The 19,607-nt window shown below is 44.8% G+C and overlaps 1 protein-coding gene across 1 annotated transcript in view; it reads left to right on the forward strand.

The window, feature by feature from the left end:
* ndor1 (NADPH dependent diflavin oxidoreductase 1) overlaps positions 1–19,607 on the forward strand; it is a 102,552-nt gene that overhangs the window by 60,738 nt on the left and 22,207 nt on the right. Inside the window, exons 3-13 of the mRNA XM_056290890.1 lie at positions 1,521–1,598; positions 10,787–10,884; positions 11,017–11,115; positions 12,743–12,844; positions 14,427–14,630; positions 14,866–14,993; positions 15,605–15,822; positions 17,441–17,548; positions 17,737–17,851; positions 18,044–18,190; positions 18,310–18,428. Of these exons, the coding sequence (XP_056146865.1) occupies positions 1,521–1,598; positions 10,787–10,884; positions 11,017–11,115; positions 12,743–12,844; positions 14,427–14,630; positions 14,866–14,993; positions 15,605–15,822; positions 17,441–17,548; positions 17,737–17,851; positions 18,044–18,190; positions 18,310–18,428 (1,416 nt within the window). The remainder of the gene's footprint in view (positions 1–1,520; positions 1,599–10,786; positions 10,885–11,016; positions 11,116–12,742; positions 12,845–14,426; positions 14,631–14,865; positions 14,994–15,604; positions 15,823–17,440; positions 17,549–17,736; positions 17,852–18,043; positions 18,191–18,309; positions 18,429–19,607) is intronic.

Consider the following 19,607-nt stretch of genomic DNA (forward strand, 5'->3'; position numbering starts at 1 on the left):
CTTTCCTTTTAACAACACACAATAAGCATTTGGGAACTGAGGACACTAATTGTTGAAGCTTTGTAGGTGGAATTCTTTCCCATTCTTGATTGATGTGCGACTTCAGCTGCTCAACAGTCCGGGGTCTCCGTTGTCATATTTTGCGCTTCATAATGCGCCACACATTTTCAATGGGGGACAGGTCTGGACTGCAGGCAGGCCAGTCTAGTACCCGCACTCTTTTACTACGAAGCCCTGCTGTTGGAACACGTGCAGAATGTGGCTTGGCATTGTCTTGCTGAAATAAGCAGGGACGTCCCTGAAAAAGACGTCGCTTGGATGGCAGCATATGTTGCTCCAAAACCTGTATGGACCTTTCAGCATTAATGGTGCCTTCACAGATGTGCAAGTTACCCATGATGCCATGGGCACTAACACACCCCCATACCATTACAGATGCTGGCTTTTGGACTTTGCGCTGATAACAATCTGGATGGTCCTTTTCCTCTTTAGCCCGGAGGACACGACATCCATGATTTCCAAAAACAATGTGAAATGTGGACTCGTCAGACCACAGCACACTTGTCCACTTTGCGTCAGTCCATCTCAGATGAGCTCGGGCCCAGAGAAGCCGGTTGCGTTTCTGGGTGGTGTTGATATCTGGCTTTGGCTTTGCATGGGAGAGTTTTAACTTGCACTTGTAGATGTAGCGATGAACTGTGTTAACTGACGATGGCTTTCCCAAGTGTTCCTGAGCCCACCTGGTAATATCCTTTACACACTGATGTCGGTTTTTAATGCAGTGCAGCCTGAGGGGTCGAAGGTCACGGGCATTCAATGTTGGTTTTTGGCCTTGCCGCTTACGTGCAGAGATTTCTTCGGATTCTCTGAATCTTGTGATGATGTTATGGACTGTAGATGATGAAATCCCTAAATTCCTTGCAATTGTACGTTGAGAAATGTTGTTCTTAAACTGTTGGACTATTTGCTCACACAGTTGTTCACAAAGTGGTGAACCTCGCCCCATCCTTGCTTGTGAACAACTGAGTCTTTCGGGGATGCTCCTTTTATACCCAATCATGACACTCACCTGTTTCCAATTAACCTGTTCACCTGTGGAATGTTCCACACAGGTGTTTTTTAAGCATTCCTCAACTTTCCCAGTCTTTTGTTGCCCCTGTCCCAGCTTCTTTGGAATGTGTTGCCGGCATCAAATTCAAAATGAGTGAATATTTGCGAAAACAATAAAGTTTATCAGTTTGAACATTAAATGTCTTGTCTTTGTAGTGTATTCTAGGTCAAAAAGGATTTGCAAATCATTGTATTCTGTTTTTATTCACGTTTTACACAACGTCCCAACTTCATTGGAATTGGGGTTTGTAGAATAGTAGGACATTTTTAATCACAAAATGCACATTTTAATCAAAATTTTGAATTTAGTGCATGAAGTGTTGTATTCCTTTGATTTTAAAATGATGACTTGTAAAATGATTTGGATTATAGTCTTCTAACCTGTTTATTTATTTCTCTTTGGCCAACAGGCTGGCCTGATCTCTGAGTCCTTGGTTGTTTTTGTGTGTTCCACTACTGGACAAGGGGACCCTCCTGACAACATGAAGGTAATGTTTCCAGAAGATACATGCGTGGACACCTGGGTAATTTCATACAGTGCCCTGCAAATGTATGGGAACATCAACGCCATTGTCTTTATTTTTGCAGTATGTTGCAGACATTTGGATTTGAGATGTAAAGATGAATGTAGGACAAGGTCAGAATGCCAGCTTTTATTTCCTGGTATTTACATCAGAAACAGAATCAGAATCACTTTGTTCTCCAAATGTACAATAGAAACAGGGATTTGATTTGTTGACAGGGATTAAAGTTCTCAGTCGCTACGACGGATTTCCGTCAGTTGGACTCCAGTGAGGCCATGTATGAGATCATTGCAGTTTTCCTCATATTGTAACACCTACCACTATGCAGCGCCTAAACTGAATGTACAGAAAAACTATGCTGAGAATTCTCTACCAAAGGTTACTGCGTTGGCCCTGCTATGAAAAAAATAAAATTCTGAAACGTTTAATAATGATAATAATAGTAATAATGCATTTTTAATGGCGCTTTTCATGACACTCATGTCACCTTACATCATTTACAATAAACAACAACTACTACTGCTACTACTACTACTACACAGCGGATCATCCGTTTCCATCTCTTCCTGTCCTCTGCGTCTTCTTCTGTCACACCAGCCACCTGCATGTCTTCCCTCACCACATCCATAAACCTCCTCTTTGGCCTTCCTCTTTCCTGGCAGCTTCATATTCAGTATCCTTCTCCCAATATAACCAGCATCTCTCCTCCACACATGTCCAAGCCATCTCAATCTTGCCTCTCTTGCTTTGTCTCCAAACCGTCCAACCTGAGCGGTCCCTCTAATATAATCGTTCCTAATTCTGTCCTTCTTTGTTACTCCCAGTGAAAATCTTAGCATCCTCAACTCTGCCACCTCCAGCTCCGCCTCCTGTGTTTTCGTCAGTGCCACTGTCTCCAAACCATATAACATAGCTGGTCTCCCAATCGTCTTGTAAACCTTCCCTTTAACTCTTGCTGGTACCCTTCTGTCGCAAATCACTCCTGACACTCTTCTCCACCCACTCCACCCTGCCTGCACTCTCTTCTGCACTCCCCGTTACTTTGGACAGTTGACCCCAAGTATTTAAACTCAAATGCCTTTGTCACCTCCACTCCTTGCATCTTGACCATTCCACCGTCCTCCCTCTCATTCACGCATAGGTATTCCGTCTTGCTCCTACTGATTTTCATTCCTCTTCTCTCCAGTGCATACCTCCACCTCTCCAGGCTCTCCTCAACCTACACCCTACTCTTGCTACAGATCACAATGTCATCCGTGAACATCATCGTCCATGGAGACTCCTGCCTGATCTTGTCCGTCAACCTGTCCATCACCATTGCAAACAAGAAAGGGCTCAGAGCCGATCCTTTATGTAATCCCACCTCCACCTTGAACCCATCTGTCATTCCAACCCCACACCTCACCATTGTCACACTTCCCTCGTACATATCCTGCACCACTTCTACATACTTCTCTGCAACTCCTGACTTCCTCATACAATACCACACCACCTCTCTTGGCACCCTGTCGTATGCTTTCTCTAAATCTACAAAGACACAATGCAACTCTTTCTGGCCTTCTCTATACTTCTCAATCAACATTCTCAATGCAAACATCGTATCTGTGGTGCTCTTTCCTGGCATGAAACCATGCTGCTGCTTGCTAATCATCACCTCTCCTCTTAACCTAGCTTCTATCACTCTTTCCCAAATCTTCATGCTGTGGCTGATCAACTTTATACCTCTGTAGTTGCTACAGTTCTGCACATCACCCTTGTTCTTGAAAATCGGTACCAGTATGCTTCTTCTCCACTCCTCAGGCATCCTCTCACTTTCCAAGATTGTGTTAAACAATCTTGTTAAAAACTCCACTGCCATCTCTCCTAAACATCTCCATGCCTCCACAAGTATGTCATCAGGACCAACTGCCTTTCCACTCTTCATCCTCTTCATAGCTGCCCTCACTTCCTCCTTGCTAATCCACTGCACTTCCTTATTCACTATCCCTACATCATCCAACCTTCTCTCTCTCTCATTTTCTTCATTCATCAGCCCCTCAAAAGTATTCCTTCCACCTTCTTAGCACACTCTCCTCGCTTGTCAGCACATTTCCATCTCTATCCTTGATCGCCCTAACTTGCTGCACATCCTTTGCAGCTCGGTCCCTCTGTCGAGCCAATCGGTACAAGTCCTTTTCCCCTTCCTTAGTGTCTAACCTGTCATACAACTCACCATACGCCTTTTCCTTTGCCTTTGCCACCTCTCTCTTTGCTTTATGCTGCATCTCCTTGTACTCCTGTATACTTTCTTCATCTCTGACTATCCCACTTATTCTTTGCCAATCTTTTCCTCTGTATACTTTGCTGTACTTCCTCATTCCACCACCAAGTCTCCTTGTCTTCCTTCCTTTGTCCTGATGACGCACCACATACCTTCCTAGCTGTCTCCCTCACTATTTCTGCAGTGCTTGCCCAGCCATCTGGCAACTCTTCACTACCACGCAGTGCCTGTCTTAACTCCTGCCTGAACTCCACACAACAGTCTTCCTTCTTCAACTTCAACCATTTGATCTTCGGCTGTGTCTTCACTCGCTTCCTCATCTTGGTCTCCAAAGTCATCCTACAGACCACCATCTGATGCTGCCTAGCTACGTTCTCCCCTGTCACCACCTTGCAGTCTCCAATCCCTTTTAGATTGCGCCTTCTACATAAGATATAGTCCACCAGTGTGCACTTTCCTCCACTCTTGTACGTCACCCTGTGTTCCTCCCTCTTCTTGAAATATGTATTCACCACAGCCATTTCCATCCTTTTTGCAAAATCGACCACCATCTGTCCTTCCACATTTCTCTCCTTGACTCCATACCTTCCCATCACCTCAGTTCCCTTCACCAACATGTCCATTGAAGTCCGCTCCAATCACCATTCTCTCCTCCTTGGGTGCCCTCTCCACCATGTCTTCCAACTCACTCCAGAATTCTTTTTTTTTCGTCCATCTCACACCCAACTTGCGGGGCATATGCGCTGATAACATTCAGCAATACACCTTCGATTTCCAGCTTCATACTCATCACTCTATCTGACACTCTCTTCACCTCCAGCACGCTCTTGACATACTCTTCCTTCAGAATTACCCCTACCCCATTTCTCCTCCCATTCGCACCATGGTAGAAGAGTTTGAACCCACCTCAGATACTCCTAGCGTTACTCCCCTTCCACCTGGTCTCTTGCACACACAGTATGCCTACCTTTCTTCTTTCCATCATGTCAGCCAGCTCTTTCCCTTTACTAGTCATAGTGCCAACATTCAAAGTTCCGACTCTCACCTCCACACGCCTACCCTTCCTCCTCTCTGGCTGCCTCTGGACATGCCTTCCCCCTCTCCTCCTCCTTCGCCCAGCAGTAGCATAGTTTCCACCAGCAGCCTGCTGGTTAACAGTACCGGTGGCGGTCGTTGGTAACCCGGACCTCGACCGATCCGGTATGGAAATCTTATTTATGATCCGCATATTTGATTTGGCAAAGATTTTACACCAGATGCCCTTCCTGACGCAGCCCTCCCCATTTGTCCGTGCTTAGGACCGGCACTAAGAATGAACTGGCTTGTGCATCCTCAGTGGCTGGGTTACTCATGCTACTTATACTAACTGATTTTAAAAAAAAAAGCTATGTAGTGAATTTACATAGTAGCGTATTATGTGGATTTTGTGTAAGCCAGAAGTCCCTGAGTGTATACTACATCAGCAATTTTTGTATGCTGCAAATGTTACTAGACACAGATAGCTCAAATGTTTTTCTTTACATTTTCATTGCTACTTGACGACCCTCAATGAAGTTGTAAAAAAATGACTGATGCATTTTGCGTATAAATATTTAATCAGATTCATTCATAGCTGAAATACTTAAATTAACTATCTACTTGTATAAATGAATAATTTAGTCTCTTAATATCTTTTTTTATATTTATTGTTGAGACTCTGGAAGGTTTACAATAAACAACAACTACTACTGCTACTAATACTACTACACAGCCGATATTTATCTGTCAGGGCAACTTCTATGTGTTTGTAAGAAAATATCTGGAGATAGCAGAGTCTCAGCTAAGACACAGGGCTTTGGTGGGCATGGTGGCACTGGACGGGCAGGGCTGGGAGCCATCCCACAACCTCGCTATGATAAGGCCCATGGCAAGGATATCCAAAGGAGTTGAATCAAGTGCAACTGGACTTGGTAAATATCCAAGAAGACGTTTCGCCTCTCATCCAAGAGGCTTCCTCAGTTCGTGCCTTTCTGACTAGACCAAGCTAGTCTGACTTGCTGGTGATGAGACTCAGAATTTATCCTCTTTGGAGTCGTTGTCAGAGCTATAGATGTCCATGGCTCTTTGTGTCCCGATGTTTACCAACGCCCGTCGCTAAAGGAGCCATAGATATGAGTGGCTCTTTTGTGTACCGATGTTTGGCCACGCCCGTTGTTTTCGGAGCTATTGATATGCGTGGCTCTCCTGTGCTCCGATGTCCAGCTGCGCCCGTCGCCATCGGAGCTATTGATTTGCATTTGTTTAGCAGCGACGGTCGTTGGGGGTGTTAGTTTCGACTTCATTATTCAGTGGTCATGAGAGTCGTTGGAGCCGTTAGTGACCGACTGTTGTTCTTGGAGGCTAGGCTTCTTGAGTCTCCTGGGTAGATATGAAAGGACAGCATTGTAAGTGGGAGACAGGTGGTGTCGCAGACCTCCTCCTCTGTTGAGGAATGGTTATTCCAGGTTGGCATAGATGGCTTCCTTCACCCCTCTTTCAAACCATCTATCTTCTTTGTCCAAAATGTGTACGTTGCTGTCCTCGAAGGAGTGTGTGTTCTCCTTTAGGTGTAGATAGACTGCTGAGTCTTGTCCTGAGGTGTTTGGCCTTCTGTGTTGGGCCATCCGTTTGTGTAGTGGTTGTTTGGTTTCTCCTATGTATAGGTCAGTGCAATCCTCATTGCATTGTACAGCATACACCAGATTGCTTTTTTGGGTGTGTGGTACACGGTCTTTGGGATGAACCAGTCTTTGTCGGAGTGTGTTGCTCGGTTTGAAGTATACCAGGATGCGGTGTTTGTTGAAAATTCTCCTGAGTTTCTCGGAGACCCCAGAAACATACGGGATGACTATGTTATTCCTTCTGTTCCTTTTCTCCTCGTCGCTCACCTGGTTGGTCTTTCTGGAACGTGTTACAGTTTTCACAAAGGTCCAACTGGGGTAGCCGCAGGTTTTTAAAGCTCCCCTCAGGTGTTTGTGTTCTTCTCGTTGGGCCTGAGTGCTGCTAAGCACATTGTCAGCTCTGTGTTGCAAAGTTCTGATGACGCTCAGTTTGTGTTCCAGAGGGTGGTGTGAGTCGAAAAGTAGATATTGGTCTGTGTGTGTAGGTTTCCTGTAAACCCCAATGTGGAGGCTCCTTTCTTCCCCAATGTGGATGTCACAGTCCCAAGAAGGGCAAACTGTTGTTCTTTACGTCTTCCCTTGTGAACTTAATGTTCTTGTCCACTGAGTTGATGTGTTTGGTAAACGCTTGCACCTCTTGTGTTTGGATTTTGACCCATGTGTCATCCACATATCTGAACCAGTGGCTCGGAGGTGTTCCTCTGAAGGAGTTCAGGGCCCTGTGTTCTACCTCTTCCATATATAAGTTCCCTTTAACCCTTCTGTCACAAATCACTCCTGACACTCTTCTCCACCCACTCCACCCTGCCTGCCCTCTCTTCTTCACCTCTCTTCTGCACTCCCCGCTACTTTGGACAGTTGACCCCAAGTATTTAAACTAATATGCCTTTGTCACCTCCACTCCTTGCATCCTGACAATTCCACTGTCCTCCCTCTCATTCACGCATAGGTATTCTGTCTTGCGCCTACTGACTTTCATTCCTCTTCTCTTCAGTGCATACCTCTTCCTCTCTAGGCTCTCCTCAACCTGCACCCTACTCTTGCTACAGATCACAATGTCATCCCCGAACATCATCGTCCATGGAGACTCCTACCTGATCTTGTCCGTCAATCTGTCCTTCACCATTGCATATACATGGATGTCAAAACCATGATTTACTGCGTTGTTGTTTATATACAATTAACAACAATGCAGTAAAAAAAAAACAGGAGTACAATTAACAATAACACACAATAAGCAACAGAGCGTACATCGGCAAGGAGTTAAAACAAGATGAAGATGATGCAGTTAATGCTGTTAAAGTGAGGAAGCTAGTTTAAAAAGGTGGGTTTTAAGAGCAGTTGAATTCTGTAATGTAGTCCAGTATGCGGATGTGACGGGGTATGGAGTTCCAGAGTTTGGGTGCAGCATGTGAGAAAGCCCCGGCAGCCATTGTGCTGAGATTGATGGCTGGTAGTGCCAATAGACTTGCTGGTGAAGACCACAGGGAGCAAGAGGGAGTGTGTGTCTGAAGGAGGTCTGTAAGATAAGCAGGAGATAGATTGAAGAGCTTTGAATGTTAATAATAAAAATTTAAAATGAATCCGCTGTGACACAGGAAGCCAGTGTAACTGAACCAGCAGGGCAGAGACGTGGTCAGTGGACTTTGAACGTGTAATAATCCATGCTGCAGAATTCTGAATGAGTTGAAGTCGGTGAATAAGTTTGTTGGGGATGCCTGCCAGGATCGCATTGCAGTAGCCAATGCATGGTGTGACCAAAACATTGATGAAGACTTGCGTGGAGTTGTGTTAAAGCAGGGCCTAGTCTGGAGAAGTTTCACAGATGGAAAAATGCAATCTGGGAGACATTGTTCATATGACTGGAAAAGGAGAGGGTACTATCGAGGATAAGACCAAGGCTCTTAGCCTGTGCAGACAGATGTGGTGACTCCATCAATGGAGAGTGAGCAAATATTAGTTTTCAAGAGAGTTACAGTGTTACAATTTCATGTAGCAGACGCTTTTATCCAAAGTGACATACATCTGAGAGTTAATACAACACAAGCAAGAATCTAGTCAGGAGACGACAACGCAAGTAAATGCCAAAAAACTAGGTTCAAGTCTGATAGGACATAGGTGTCAACAGGCAGTGCACAAAAGCAATGCATAAGGTGCATAGAAGCGTTTTGTTTTTGTTTATTTTTATTTTTATGAATACCATCAGGTGTGGAGGTGTTGGAGAAAGAGCTGGGTCTTTAGGTTCTTTTTGAAGATGGAGAGGGACTCAGTGGATCGAATGGAGTTTGGTAACTCGTTCCACCACAAGGGAGCTACAGAAGAGAAGAGTCTGGCTAGTGACTTAGGGACCCGTTGTGGCGGAAGTGCCAGGAACCTTTTCTTGGCAGATTGTTGTGAGCAGGACTGAGTGTAGACCTGAATGAGGGAGTTCAGGTAGACTTAATTCCAATGAGGACTAGCTCAGTTTTACTACGGTTGAATTTCATATAATTGTTTGTCATCCATATCTGTAAATCATGGAGGTAAGCATTGAGGGGATTGGAGGGGAGAATGGAAGTGGGTTTAGTGGACACATAAAGCTGTGTATCATCAGCATAAGAGTGGAAATGGATACCGTACTGCCGGATGATGTTGCCAAGAGGGAGGAGGTAAATAATAAACAGCTGTGGCCCCAACATGAGTCTTGTGGAACTCCATGAACTATGAAACTTCATAACCGGTAATTCTGAATCTGTACAACACGTGCCCTGTCCGTAAGGTAGGAAGCAAACCACTGGAAGCAAACCATTTGATGTTTTTTTTTTTTTGTGGAATGTTAGCTTTAAAAACAGTGGGGGGTTTTGTATATTTCAGAACTATACAATTACGTGTTCATTCATAACAACAGATATTCTTTTTGAATTGAGAGAATACCAGAGTAATGGTATTTACAGTGTTGCATTATGGGTGGTTTGTAGCCTTAATGTTGCTAGGCTAGTGAATGTTTTTAGTCCATTTATAGTGAGTCTTTCAGAGTCAGTCAGTACCGGCTTAGAAAGTATCAAAAAGACCTTTATGTGTGCTCAATAATCCAGGTAAGAAAACCACAGAAAGTTGAATCAGTTCATCTGGACACAACGTTTGAGAGAAACGTTTCATCATCATCTAAGTGACCTCTTCAGTCTCACCTGACTGCAGGTATCCCCACCCTTATAAACAATACAGTGTTATAATGACCAAAACCAACAACCAGTTTCTTATGCAAATTGTCATGACCATTAACTAGAGTTGTAATGGCCATGTGTACTATTCTAAAAGAGCGTAAGAGTACATCTGTCACCATCTTGCAATGCTTTGATTGCAACAATCCCCAGGCCTCTATGAATAATTCACATGGCCATTGTAACTAGTTAATGGTCATGGTAATTTGCATATGAAACTGGTGGTTGGTTTGGGTCGTTATGCAACTGTATTGTTTATAAGAGTGGGGACACCTGCAGTCACTGTATTGTTTATAAGGGTGGGGATACCTGCAGTCACTTTATTGTTTATAAGGGTGGGGACACCTGCAGTCACTGTATTGTTTATAAGGGTGAGGGTACCTGCAGTCACTGTATTGTTTATAAGGGTGGGGGTACCTGCAGTCACTTTATTGTTTATAAGGGTGGGGACACCTGCAGTCACTGTATTGTTTATAAGGGTGGGGGTACCTGCAGTCACTGTATTGCTTATAAGGGTGGGACACCTGCAGTCACTGTATTGTTTATAAGGGTGGGATACCTGCAGTCAGTTGAGACTGAAGAGGTCACTTAGATGATGATGAAAGTTTCTGTCAATAAATGCTCTGTCCAGATGAACTGAGTCAACTTTCTGTGGCATCAAAAAGGACTCTTGTTAACAAGTTTGATGTCCAACACTATATCTATAAAAACAGATGGTTGGTATTGTTTTGGAAATGATGTCATGTTCAAATCGGTGTTTCAGATGTTTCACCCTAAAAACTCTGCTGTGTCAGGTGAAGTTAGTAGCTTGAAAAGTTTGTTTGCTTTTTGTTCTCATTTCTTCTGTGTGTAGGCATTTACCTCTGAAGGTGCAGTGGTTTTAATATGGTCACCGGACAGATCGTCATTCAAATTATGTGTAATTCATTCATCAGAAAGAGACATTACGAAATAGTAATGTACATTAATAATAACACTGGAAAAAGTCAGACCACAGAACTTGAGTATTTGTGTCCGCTAACATTATCCTCTCTTTCACTCCTTCCTTTCTAGAATTTCTGGCGGTTCCTGTTCAGGAAGTCCTTGCCAGCTGAAGCTCTTTGTCACATAGACTGTGCTGTGCTGGGGCTGGGGGACTCTTCCTATCCAAAGTAAATCTGTTTTGCTTGTTGCAGTGCTTCCCTGTCACATGAGCAACACTTTCAGAGGGATTCTACGTGTGGGTCATATTGTAAAGATTCAGTCTTCGCAAAAGCAGTGATGTCAGCTGATTTTTGCCACAGGTTCAATTTTGTCGCCAAGAAGCTTTATAAGCGCCTCCTGCAGCTGGGTGCCAGCATGCTGCAGCCTGTTGGGCTGGCGGATGATCAACATGAGCTGGGGTAAGAGGTCATGTGTCTGAAGGAGCTAGTGTTGAACAGGACACTTTAACAAGAAGGGGAAGCAAAGCTCAGAAATGTAATGACCCAAATGTCGTTTCATTTGAGGCATCATTACGTCGTTCTCCACCTTTTTATCCAACATCTTGTGCTGTTCAGATCATTTGTTAATGTGTCTGTGACTTAGCTGCGGAATGTTGTCATTGCATAAATTGTACTTGGTTTGCCATCTAGCAGCAGCATTGAACACAGGATGTGCACATCCTATCAAGGATGTGCACATCCTGGCCTGTAGATGGTGTAGACTGTGGAGTCCTGGTCTGTAGATGGTGGAGTCCTGGTCTGTAGATGGTGTAGACAGTGGAGTCCTGGTCTGTAGATGGTGTAGACAGTGGAGTCCTGGTCTGTAGATGGTGTAGACTGTGGAGTCCTGGTCTGTAGATGGTGTAGACTGTGGAGTCCTGGTCTGACATGTTAGCTCTCCTGTGTTGTGTCATCCTCTTGGCCAATGTCTGTTTAGTTTCCCCAATGTACAAGTCACTGCAATCCTCTTGGCACTTAACAGCTAAACTATATTGCTCTGTTTGTGCTGCTTGAGCCGATCCTGGCACAGCATGTTTTGGGGTTTGAAAGCGTTTGAGACACGGTGTTTGGAAAATATGTGTCTCAACTGTTCTGACACTCCCGCCACATACAGATCACCACTGGTTTACACTTAGCCAGCTGTTGTCCTTCTCGCTGGTGCACTGTTTGGGCATCTTCCTGACTTTGACAAACGCCTAGTTAGGATAACCACACTTAGCCAGGGCCTGTTTAATGTGGGGTTTCTCCCCTTCCCCGGCCGCTGTGTCGGTGGGGACGTTGTCAGCTTGGTGGTACAGCGTCCTGATGACTCCTGGTTTGTGCTCCAGTGGATGATGAGTACATCTGTCACCATCTTACGATGCTGTGATCACAAACATTCCCCAGTCCTCTGTGAGTCGTACACATGGCCATGGTAACTCTAGTTAGTGCTCACGCCATATCTGCACATGAACCTGGTCGTTGGTTTCTGTCGTTATGCCACTGTATTGTTTATAAGAGTCCAGACACACAAACCCACTAGCGGTGACGAAGGCTGACTGTTGCGTTGCCTCACGTTGCTTGCCGTCTGGGCCAAAAAGTAGCACTTGAACACACCACAAAGACAACAGCCAATGGCCAACTAGCATGTACGTTCTGCACTGAGTCCACTAAGCTGAACAGCCAATCAGAGTGATCTGTCTCACCGAAGGGCTCTGCCCATTCAACATGCTGAATCAGCCGAAAAGCTGCCGAGAGGAGTATGACTAGCGCCGATGGTGCGGGACACACCGCAAAAACTAGAGTCACAGACGCTCACCAACAGCCCGACATTGGCCGATGGCCGACCATTGGCCTGGTGTGTCAGGACCCTTAGACTGAAGAGGTCACTTAGATGATGATGATGAAACGTTTCTCTCTGTGTCCAGATGAACTGATTCAACTTCCTGTGATCTGCTTACCTGGATTATGGATCATGCATCAAGACCCGTCACTCATTATTGCACAAACTGTTTATATCCCAGATGAATTTCTCCGCCTGGTACTGACAAATCTCTCTGTTCAACAGGCCAGATGCTGTGATAGACCAATGGCTCACATCCTTCTGGAAGAAGCTGTCCTCTATGTACCCGTCTGTGGCCAGCATGACACCCCTCAGAGAGGATGAACTGTAAGTTTTCACTTGCAGAAAGATGCTCACACAAGTATTTCTGGCACATTTTGTCCTTGTATGATGCAGGGCTCCTTAAATGATTTTACAAAATCAGAAGCTGTGGTTTTATTCCACCTGTTTAATATCACAATTTACAGGTAAATTCCCAGTTGTATGTCATGTAAAACACTTGCTTTTTTAAATGCAAATGTAAACGCTCCCATTTACTTCTCCAGGATTTACTGACTCTGGAAGACTGACAGCAGCGTGACAGTTGTTGTTGTTCACATGTGTAATTTCATGTCAACATGGAGCCAAGCTGGCGGTTTTACACCACCTAACCTGCTGTTATACATACACTGACAGGTTTTCACCACCCACCTACTGTTGTACATACACAGGGTGCACTGTCAGCTTTTCACCACCCATCTGCTGTTGTACATACACAGGGTGCACTGTCAGGTTTTTACCACCCACCTGTTGCTGTACATGCACAGGGTGCACTGTCAGGTTTTCACCACCCACCTGCTGCTGTACATGCACAGGGTGCACTGTCAGGTTTTCACCACCTACCTGCTGCTGTACATGCACAGGGTGCACTGTCATGTTTTCACCACCCACCTGCTGTTGTGCATACACAGGGTGCACTGTCAGCTTCTCCATGCAGTTTTACGGCAGAGGTCAGGAACATTTGACCTTACTGCACTGCCTTGTCAGATTACTTTTAACAAGTGTTGAAGCTGATTATTTTATTGTAGACTACACAGCTATATTCTGAATATATATTTATTCTGAATATATATTTACTCTAAATATATATTTATTCTATATTCTGAATATATATTTATTCTGAATATATATTTATTCTAAATATATGTTTATTCTAAATATATGTTCTGTTCTATACCAGAGATTTATTCCTAAACCATTCACTATCCATATGTCAAATACACCATCTGAAATGTGATTCCTGTTCTGATGTACTGCTTCAATAAGTAAAATGGGGGGGGCGTCTGGGTGGCATAGCCGTCTATTCCATTGCTTACCAACACGGGGATCAGGAGTTCGAATCCCTGTCTTACCTCCGGCTTGGTCAGGCGTCCCTACAGACACAATTGGCCGTGTCTGTGGGTGGGAAGCCGGATGTGGGTATGTGCCCTGGTCTCTGCACTAGCACCTCCTCTGGTCGGTCAGGGCGCCTGTTCGGGGGGGAGGGGGAACTGGGGGGAATAGTGTGATCCTCCCATGCGCCACTTCCCCCTGGTGAAACTCCTCACTGGCAGGTGAAAAGAAGCGGCTGGTGACTCCACATGTATGGGAGGAGACATGTGGTAGTCTGCAGTCCTCCCGGATCAGCAGAGAGGGTGGAGCAGAGACCGGGACGGCTCGGAAGAGTGGGGTAATTGGCCGGATACAATTGAGGAGAAAAAGGGGGGAAGAAAGCCAACAAAAAAAACCCCAAGTAAAATAGACACTGTATAGATGTTTGCAGAAGGTGACTGTGCAGTAAATGTTGTGTTGTGGTCCAGTGGCTTCACTTCTCTTCTACTGAGCTCTACTAAGGTCTACTAAGGACATGTTGGTACGTCTCTTTTTGCAGACTTCCTCCAAGGTTCATTTTTAACTTCTCGAATGATGTGCAAGAGAAGCGAGATGATAGGATCAGGGCTCCTGAAGGACAAACTGTACCCAGCCAAGCCCATCCCTTCCTAGCTAGCATGGTGTCAAATCAGAGAGTAACGCATGCCTCCCACTTTCAGGATGTGCGGCTCATTGAGTTCGACATCACTGGCTCCAGCATCGAGTGAGTGATCACCATGAAACATGCAAATCATGTACTTTTACCTTTATGTGTGCTGTGTATGTGGCGCTTTAGACAGCTCTTAAACCACATCACAACCCAGGACATTTAGTCAACATCCTGCCTGTGCAGCTCAGACCAACAACATTGTTTTCTGTTAGCAAATCATTTCTTAAAAAGCACTTTTACGAAGAAGCCTTTTTAACGTGGCTTTGCATGCTTACAATTACTGTTGCAGGTTTGTGTGTGGTGATGTGGTCATGATGTACCCCTGTAACAAACCAGAGGATGTACAACACTTCTGTCAGCTGTTAAGACTGGACCCCGATGCCCAGTTCACCCTCAGCAGCACTGACAACACTGCAGGTGTGTGTGTGTGTGTGTGTGTGTGTGTGTGTGTGTGTGTGTTTTTCTTCCACATGGGTACCCAGTGTCCTCATAAGGATAGTCAAAACAGAGACTACCTACCTCGTGGGGACAGTTTTTAGGTTCCCATGAGGAAAGGGGATATTTGGGGTTATGGTTAGGCTTAGGTTGAGTATTAAAGTTAGGTTAAGGTAATGTTTAAATGTGGGTTGTGTTTGGATCATCTTAGGGTTAAATTTACGATAATGGTTGGGGTTAGAATCCTGGACTGGGTTAAGGTTGGGGTTAGGGCTGTCACCATATTACATTACACTACACTATCCTGTCTGTGTTTGCTCTTGCTCTCTACTTTGTTCTTGACTTTCCACGTTTTCCTACTCTTTCATTTTCCTACTTAAGAGCAGGTTTCACTCATGTGCATTACACATAGGTTATACACACTACACAACCAAAATCACTCTAGTTTTCACTCATGTGCACTACACATAGATTATACACACTTGCACAACCAAAATCACTCTAGTTTCTGGTAAAGTTCTCATGTTTGTGGTTCTTGGTGATTTTTATTCAGTTCAGTGTCCTTTTCCTTTGTCACAAAATCCTCTTTACAGCATTAAGTTTTGCTGGCCTTCCCCAGCCCTGCACGGTGCGCCACCTGGTGGAGCGATACCTGGACATTGCCGCTGTTCCTCGACGTTCCTTCTTTGAGCTTCTGGTCTGCTTTGCTACTAATGAGCTGGAGAGGGAGAAGTTGGCCGAATTCAGCTCAGCCCAAGGCCAGGAGGAACTCTACAGCTACTGTAACCGGCCACGGCGTACCACTTTGGAGGTAACGGTTCAGAGTTGGCAGCAGGTGTTACATGTCGTGCAGAGAGCGTAGGTTGTCTCAACACAGGTTATAAAAACAGCATTTTGTCATCTTATATTCACTCACACTAAAGGAAATGTCCCACGACTTGTGCTGACCCTGTGAAGCTCCTGCATTACTTTGTCATACAGTGGTTTCAAAACAAAATGTGTACCATAAATGTTGTGGTCTTTCTGTACCCAGCAGGCCCTGGAACAATATATGTTAAAAAAAACAGCACCATTTGGTGTGTCACCCTAGGCTGAGGAGACACATGTTACCATACACAGTAAGTTAAGTCACGGATAATGTTCTGAAGGTCAGAGGATACTCTCAATTGGTTGGTAATTGTGTGCTGTTGGGCATCCAGGGTAGCATAGCGGTTCATTGCCTACCAACACGGGGATCACCAGTTCGAATCCCTGTGTTGATAGGCATGATCAGGTATCCCTACAGACACAATTAGCCGTGTCTGCGGGTGGGAAGCCAGATGTGTGTCCTGGTCGCTGCACTAGCGCCTCCTCTGGTCAGTTGGGGCACCTGTTCAGGGGGGAGGGGGAACTAGAGAGAATAGTGTGATTCTCTCACGCGCTACGTCCCCCTGGTGAAACTCCTCACTGTAAGGTGAAAAGAAGCGGCTGGTGACTCCACATGTATCGGAGGAGACGTGGTAGTCTGCAGCCCTCCCCAGATCAGCAGACGGGGGGTGCAGCAGTGACCGAGACGGCTCGGAAGAGTGGGATAATTGGTCAGGTACAATTGGGGAGAAAATCCAACAAAAAAAAAAATATTGTGAGGTGTTTGGTAGTGGTTATCATGTATATATCACTAAGTTTCTGGGATCAGTTTGTAGACTTTCTCAAGGTTGCATATCCAGCCAACTTCCGTGCTGACAGTCATTGGTATTTTTCCCTAGCTTGTCAACTAAAAATGTCCACTTCCTGTCACCAGTAAAGCATCTGAAGATACTTGCATGGCCTGTATGTATGGCATCGCTGCAGTAAAACAAGACAGCAGAAGGTACCACAAGATAAGCTACTAAAATCAGGGGTAAGAAATATGGTAGTAAGAATAAGGAAAACGAGAAGATGGAAAAAGAAATATAAAAAGCAGGGTTGTTAAAAAATGCAGGAGATGATATAATGATGGTAATTCTGCATGTCCAAGGACCTCAGCTAGGTCATTCCAGAGCCTAGACCCTAGGGATGCCTGTGGCAAAAGTCTGGTCACTGTTTTTTTAACTCTAGATGTTATAATTCCCATAAGGGCTCTACTGGATTACCTGAGTGTGCAGTCTTGGTGGAGATAATCTTTAAAGCATTTTTTTACCTGGGTTATTATGCTCAATAATCCAGGTAAAAAAATCACAGAAAGTTGAATCAGTTCGTCTGGGAACAATAGCTCGGAAGAGTGGGGTAATATGCCAGACACAATTGGGGCGAAAAAGGGAGACTTGAATAAATGTTTTTTTTCTGCCTTAAACCAAATCATGCTGTTCATGTGGATAACAACCTGGATACAACTATACAACACATATATTCTTTAATTGACACATAATAGCTTTATGGTGCACTTGATGGTCCTTGTTCTTTCCATACAGGTGTTGGCAGACTTCCCTCATACTACAGCAGCGATCAAGGTGGACTACCTTCTGGATCTGTTCCCCGAGATCCAGCCACGTTCCTTCTCCATCGCCTCCTCCCTCCAGGTAGCTGTTCCATTGTAATAATTGCTGAGATATTTCCTGAGGGGGTGATTAGATTCTGGCATGACCGGACCCTTGTAACTCATTACAGGACTCTGGTTCTCTGTAGTAACATGCTCCATGTCATCTGAGATGTAGACAATATAGAAAGTTCTCCTGCTGAAACTCAAGCTAGACTGACCTCTGTATAGGCACACCCAGATAGGCTTCAAATCCTGGTTGCTGTGGTACACTATAAAACAAACCTTCGCAAACCACGCAGCGGTCTCTGCTCCAGCTGGCTCGCCTCCATGGACCCTGCACAAGGTCTTTCATATATTAATACTTTAATATCATCTCAACTTTGTGTATTGTTAGCACCAGTGTCTTTGCTCGTATCATCTGTATTTATCGTAATGCTGCAGCAATGCAATAAGGCAGTTTGTCATTTGTGATGCACATTCAGAAATCCAACAGTAGTTATTAATTACTGGTAGTTTTTACTTAACCATCTTGCAGGGGACATCTTTGTGCCTTTATGGGTGAAAAAGGGAACCTTAAAGTTTCCAAAAGAAAAGGACACCCCCGTGATAATGGTTGGGCCTGGAACAGGAGTGGCCCCATTCAGATCTGCCTTGCAAGAGAGAGTACCCCAGGGTGAAACCGGTAAGACTGCCTTGCCTCTTTATCTTGTCTTGCCTCTTTATCTTCCTCTACATTAAACTGGTCTATAGTATTGCAAAGCATTGTGGGTAGATAACTTTTCCTTCTCTCTCTTAAATCAGCCAATGTGCTGTTCTTCGGCTGTCGCTCTGAGTCCAAGGACTTCTACTTCAGATCAGAATGGGATGAGATGGTCCAGGCTGGAAAGCTGACCCTCTTCACTGCCTTTTCCCGAGACCAGGTCAGATACCCCTACACACACTCTCAGGTGGCATGTCTGTGAATGTTCTCATTCATCCAGGTCATGGTTCTCATGGTTCTCATTCATCCAGGTCATGGTGAGACTAGCTTGGTCTAGTCAGAAAGGCACAAACTGAGGAAGCCTCTTGGATGAGAGGCGAGACGTCTTCACGGATATATACCAAGTCCAGTTGCACTTGATTCAACTCCTTTGGATCTCAGGTGGCATGTGTTATTATTAAGCATAGGCCAAAACCAGAGCCATATAACTCTTTCACATATGCACAAACACACAAACATGTGTTTTCATTTACATGGGTCAATGATGTGACACTTTTATTTTGTCCAGGCATGTTTTGAACAGGAACATGAACATTGGTTATAATAACTTGTCATATTTGGTAGATATTTCTTTAATACAAGAACAAAAGGGGATAAGGACCTCAACTTTCCAGGTATTTATCTGTCAGGGCAACTTCTATGTGTTTGTAAGAAAATATCTGGAGATAGCAGAGTCTCAGCTAAGACACAGGGCTTTGGTGGGCATGGTGGCACTGGACGGGCAGGGCTGGGAGCCATCCCACAACCTCGCTATGATAAGGCCCATGGCAAGGATATCCAAAGGAGTTGAATCAAGTGCAACTGGACTTGGTATATATCCATGAAGACGTTTCGCCTCTCATCCAAGAGGCTTCCTCAGTTCGTGCCTTTCTGACTAGACGAAAGCTAGTCTGACTGGCTGGTGATGAAACTCAGAATTTATCCTCTTGGAGTTGTTGTCAGAGCTATAGATGTCCATGGCTCTTTGTGTCCCGATGTTTACCAACACCCGTCACTAACAGAGCCATAGATATGAGTGGCTCTTTTGTGTACCGATGTTTGGCCGCGCCCATCGTTATCGGAGCTATTGATATGCGTGGCTCTCCTGTGCTCCGATGTCCAGCCGCACCCATCGCCATCGGAGCTATTGATTTAAATTTGTTTAGCAGCGAAGGTCGTTGGGGGTTTTAGTTTCGACTTAATTATTCAGTGGTCATGAGAGTCGATGGAGCCGTTAGTGACCGACTGTTGTTCTTGGAAGCTAGGCTTCTTGAGTCTCCTGGGTAGAGATGAAAGGACGGCATTGTAAGTGGGAGATAGGTGGTGTCGCAGACCTCCTCCTCTGTTGAGGGATGGTTTT

Source organism: Lampris incognitus, chromosome 12, assembly GCF_029633865.1.
Source record: "Lampris incognitus isolate fLamInc1 chromosome 12, fLamInc1.hap2, whole genome shotgun sequence".
Classification (NCBI taxonomy): domain Eukaryota; kingdom Metazoa; phylum Chordata; class Actinopteri; order Lampriformes; family Lampridae; genus Lampris; species Lampris incognitus.